General features: G+C 39.0%; 1 protein-coding gene across 1 annotated transcript; it reads left to right on the forward strand.

Moving 5' to 3' along the window:
* The first annotated feature begins 624 nt into the window (after window positions 1–624).
* Window positions 625–1968, forward strand: LOC101298320. The gene is made up of 2 exons (XM_004300483.1): window positions 625–1096; window positions 1497–1968. The coding sequence occupies exons 1-2, from the start codon at window positions 695–697 to the stop codon at window positions 1668–1670; spliced, it is 576 nt and encodes a 191-aa protein (XP_004300531.1). The 5' UTR covers window positions 625–694; the 3' UTR covers window positions 1671–1968.
* Window positions 1969–5800: the final 3832 nt, after the last annotated feature.

The following is a 5800-nucleotide window of genomic DNA, read 5'->3' on the forward strand; positions in this document are numbered from 1 at the left end:
TAATTTCATCAGCTAAAGTTTACCATAGCCGACGAAAATTTTTAATTAGCGGATGAAAAAATAATTCGTCGGCTAAACTTTTTCTTTTAGTAGTGGCATAACCGTAAAACGCCATTGGAATTTTAAGGGAAAAAAAAAGACGTGATTTGTTCCTACTTTTGATAGAGCAGTTATATAAAAAATAGGATAATCAGACTTTAAGTGAAGCAGTTTAAGTTAAACTTCTCCCATTTTGTAAACCCACATGTAGATACACGGGTAAAATGCTAGTGTTTCTATATGTGAACCAATGTATGTGGGTACTATTAATATTATCTTCTTATCTGTCTGTATATGACAAAGTAAGGGTATTTAACTGTCTCTTATGTTTTGATCAATAGAACGCCATATTCAAAAAGGAAAATTCTCTGTGAATTATTATTTTTTTGTTTAAATTTAATGTACAAATCAGCATTTGCTTGGAGGGTGACTAAAGTGAAGTGTAGAAAGCGAGGAAAAATTATTGTGTTGGGCCATGGTGAATTTGGGGCCTGTGGGATGATCCAATAGAGAAACAGATCGGGTCGTATCGTATCGGGTCAATTTCGAAAAACACAAAATCCATTATCTTCTCCTGAACGACTCATCCACAAAGATTGCACTCTCAAATCGTAGCAGAGAGAAGTGATCACTCTCACTCAACTCTCCTCCACTCATGGCTCTAACCATAGCCAACAGTGGCACCACCAACGGCGGAGCCAGAGCCCTTTACAGAAGCTCCACCACACACCCCTACACCAACCTCTCCTCCCAACGCCACGTCCTCTTCCCTCGTCTCTCCCCAAGAAGAACCCTCCACGTGGTGTCCGCCAAGCGCTTCACCTCCCGAACCGGGAGGCTCGACAACAATAACAACAAGAGGAGCAACACCACGACCAAAGACCAAGAACAAGACCAACGTACTGCGGAGATTGAAAGCCTCGCTGCGGAGAACATTGACGATGGCTACTTCTTGCCTAAGCTTCCGGGAGATGAGCCGGATTTCTGGGAAGGTGAACAGTGGGACGGTCTTGGGTTCTTCGTGGAGTACTTGTGGGCTTTTGGTTTTGGCTTTGCGGTATGGGAAAGTTTCTTCAGTTTGGTTTGGTTTTGATCCTCATATGGTTTCACTGTATGAGCTTGTGGATGCGTTTTTAACTGTCATTACTTGCTTGATTGGTTCATGGTTGTTGTGTAGATGTGGTAAAACTGATAGGGTCATTAGAACAGGGGAGATCAAATTCCTATGTGTTTTGATTAGTTAGTGAATCCCACAATGTCAAATCTTGTATGAGAGATTGAGAGTTATGAGAAATGAGCTGCCTAGTGAATTGTTACTGGTTCAGTTTCCTTGTTGGCAGGTCATAGATAAGCTTTAGCTGTGAAAATTTGGTTAATGCTTGAGAAGAAATGGCTGAAGTGTATCTAACATACGAGGCTAATGTTTGCTCCCTTCATCTTCTTGTTGTTTTCGACAGCTTATTGCAGCAATTGCAGCTGTTGCTACATTCAATGAAGGGGCAACTGATTTCAAGGAGACTCCTACTTACAAAGATGCTATCCAGTCCCGCGAGTTGCTAGAAGAACCAGAGGGATCAGGCCCTGATGTCTTTGAATCCAACCCTACTGAAGTGGCTCCTAGTTTGGAATAGTAGTCTTTGTAGAATGAAAGAACAATCACCTCTACATCAGATGATACATGATACAGTCCTAGGCAAAGAAACACTGTGTAAGGCAATGTTCAATAGATAAAAAACTTTATTTTTCTCAAGGCTTTCTGAATTGTATTTGATTATCTGTTGCGGTTGCGATACACAATCGGTTCTGAGTGTTGAGCTCTTAAGCACGTTGTCGAAATATCTATCAATGTAGTTTTCTTTCACACTGTTAATCTAAGATCTTAGCTTTCTCAGGGAAATTCTTTTGACTAAATTTGTAGTTGAAGGAGTTACTTTATGAACTAATTGTTTGATTTGAATTTTTTTGAAAGAAATCTCAATTGATACATACATCATTGTTACATTGACATGTCCAAGGTGTACATCTGCTTCATTGTTTCACTGCTAATTAAGTTGAAAAGATTTTGATGCTAACAATGGCTACAAGGTAACCTTGTAGATCACAACTATTTCGTTGCTCGAGTCCAAAACTTGAATATGTTTTCTTTAACAATGTACAAGGTTTTGATTTATTTTTTCCTAAACGATTAAGGCTAGGTAAGCACGCCCTTGTAGCCCATGTTTTCTTCACTGATTATATTTTCTCACCACATGATGAAGGTCTTTGTTGCCAAAACTGACAACGATGGAACTGAAGAAGATGATCGAAACTAAGAATCAGGTTTATTACTTGAACATACACATACCTAGCTCAGCAAAACCCAGATATCGTTCCTAAACATCACACAATGATTAACACTGTGCTAGGTAGACATAAAAACAAACAAACACCATACTAGATGAAATGAAGAACAATGAACAAGGTCTAACGAAGTAGTATCTCTCATGCTAGCTACAAGAACAATATATAGCAAGGACCTAGTTGGACCACAGGAAAGTTCCCATAGCAAACTTCCGCTTCTGCTCAACATCACCGGTCACTTGTAGCCCATACTCTTTCAGCAGACAACCCAGCTTCCACTCCGGCATGGTCTCGTAGTCTGATTTTTTGTACCTTGGATAGTGCAGAGGCATCTGAAAATAGCCACCACACCTCTCTTGCTTCTTGTGTTGGTCATTTGCTTCGTGTGGCCTAGACGGAACAGATTCTATGCCACCTCCGCACATACTGACTGCCTTGTTGATCTAGCTAAACTCCTTTGCTTCTCTACTTCTCTCGGTAACTCTGCAAGTGCAAAATACGGGTTGAGGTATTTATACTGTGAAAGCCAAGCAGTATTCCTTCCTGAATAAAGAAAAAACTTACCAAATTCATCAAGGAATAGTGAAATCGATCTTGTTGAGGAAGGTAAGCGTGTCCTGAGCTTTGTCCAGTTGTACAACATTTTTAAGACAATCCTAATGAAAAAAGGAAAACAAAACACCAATTATTAGAAATAGAGCAAGTCTTGGGGTAAAAAAAAGAAAGAAAGAAAGAAAGGAATAATGGTGGAAGTTTCACCTGGCCATATACCATTTTCACTTGGCCATATATCCAACTCCGTAAAAGCCTATTTCAATTTTTCAACGAATCAATCAGGGATTCATTTTCAATCGATACAAAACTTGATTGAGCAGAAGCATGAATACAAATCACCTTGGTGTCCGACGACAGTAACAGAGGCTTCACTTTCTCCCCCTTTGTGTGAAGCAATCTCCATTTTTTTTTTTTGGCGTGCTTCTGCAGGTTACTGGGTTCTCTTCAAACAAACAGTAGGTGTTTATTTTCAATATCATCTACAATCTGCATCATTCCCACAACAATTTCTTTGCTTATTTTTCTCTTCAATGTTGAGGTGTTGGTGCTAATCTTCAATCGGGGATGTAGATATTCCTGTTTTCAGGGTATGTGTAAAGCTTTAGAATTGGGATAGCGTTTGCCTCTTCACTGTTTCCCATTAATTTTTCAACTGAATTTGGAATAGAATTGTATAATATTTCAGTTTCTGCCCAGAAACTTATACATGCGTGCAACTTGCAAGGGATTCAATCAGGGATTCATCTATTCAATCAAGCATTGTATCTATTAAGCTTATGATAGTAGTAAACTAGTATTCATTACGTTTGAATTATGAACTTTGTTGGAATGTTTCTGAGAAATTGAGAATGCAAGGTGTTAAAACCACACTATTATATATAATCTCGGAATGAAATGACAGTAGTACTGAACTACTGATAGCTAGAGTCACTATTTCAAACAGAATAATATCCCATACTGATCCTAAGTAATACATAAATGTCTGCAAACAGACCATAAGAACTCATACATGACAATAATTAATATATAGTGAGAGTGAGCACAATGCAACTCAAAACAGAACTCTTGGCATCAGAAACCCAGCCATAATCACCGTCACAGTGTAGCTTCTAATGTTCAATTTCAGACTAGTGCTTGCACTCCCCCCGTTCGAGGTTGATCTTGGCGGTGGAGCTTGAACCATTGGAGAGGCTGAAATCCCCATATATATAACAGAAAGTAACAAAACCCAAGTGAAGATCAGCTAATAGTTTTTAAAGGCATCATTATATAGATTAGAGGGATTATATGAAGAAAGTAAGAGATGTATAGTTTCACATACCAGCCGCTGTAGAGTTAGTAGCAGGTGAGGTGCTGTTTGCCCCGAAGGAAACTTGAGAACTAGGTGGCACCTGTGCTGATCCTGTAGCAAAACCAGAAAAAAAATGAAAACTCTTGTACTCAAACGTGTCATTGATTAACCTTGTTTTGCTGTAATGTGGTGAAGAATTTACCAGAACAAGCAGAGGCGTCGACTGGAAGGGTGCAAAGAGCAGGCAGCTGGAGAGCAAGTGTGGAGTTAACAGTGAAAGAGCTGAGAGCAGTGCTATTGAGCAGAAGGCAAAGGCAGCGAGGCTGCTGGCTATAGACCACATTGAGGTTGTCGCAGCATGACTGTCCAGGTGATGGGGCAGTGCCTTGAACAAATGGTGCACATGTGGCCAGTGGAAGGAGCTGAGGGGCGCATTGCGCCACGGTGGGGATTGAGGGGCTGGGGTTTTGCGAAAGGGTGGATGATGGAAACATGGAAATGAGAAAGAGCAGAGTCAGAGAGGATATGTCAAGAGGAAGGGAAGCCATATTTTGTTGTGTAAGTTCTGATGCACAAGAGTTAGTGATTAAGAAGATGAAACTAAATAGATGAAATGCATGTTCTTAGTGTGAGTTGTTAGTAACATATAAGGTGTGTTATTTTCCATAGACTTCTTGTTCTGTTCTGTTTGATTTCCAGAGGTACAAAACAGATCCCATATGCAAGCAGTTTTTGAGTGTCTGTTGCTACATGCTAGGTGTGTGCACACACATGGATCTGCATGCATTTCTTGCTTGTTTACCCGAGATAGCTAAGAATACAAATTAACCTCAATTGCTCAAGTTACCAGCACAAGTCATGTAATATGTAAAAGTAATATTTGAAGTAAACTACCCAGTAACATGATGTAAAAAAAAAGTAATCTTTTTGGCATAATCTGTGAACACAGAAGTTGATCATCAAAATATAAACCCTCTTACGTAAAGAAGGTTTATATACTTATATGCTCTAATAGTAGAACTATATACAATTATACGTAGTAAAGTGAAGCTCATTAAGTTGATTATTCTTCAGTAACGGGAATCTGATTTGATTCATGGAGCCAGTTCCTGCATTGGCCTTTCCCTTTGTTCCAGAGGCAGATTTATCATCCACTTAGGGAAATTTGGAATCCCAAAAGAAAAATTCCTTGTAGTAAATAAGCAAACAAAGAAGTGTATATGAAACAATCTTAAAGTTTCTTAGAATGAAGCTTTTACCATTTGGAAAAGTGAATATTGAGAAAAGTGATGCCTTTGTGTTAGCACAGGAACCTCTGGAAGAAAGGAAGGATGCTCTAGCTCACTAGGTTAAGTGCATATATAATGAGAAAAACTATACCAGAATGGAATTGAATCAGATTCCATAATTTATTAACAGATGTACAACACCATGAATCAACATAACAGCATATTTAACCAGCTCATGCATGATACTCCTTTTCCATTTCCTATATTATCTCATGCATTGTTGCATTTCACTATCAACTTTCTTGTTCTTGTCTATTCGATTATTCCCCCATTTCGGATTCTGCAG

The sequence above is a fragment of the Fragaria vesca genome, linkage group LG5 (genome assembly GCF_000184155.1).
Source record: "Fragaria vesca subsp. vesca linkage group LG5, FraVesHawaii_1.0, whole genome shotgun sequence".
Classification (NCBI taxonomy): Eukaryota; Viridiplantae; Streptophyta; class Magnoliopsida; order Rosales; family Rosaceae; genus Fragaria; species Fragaria vesca.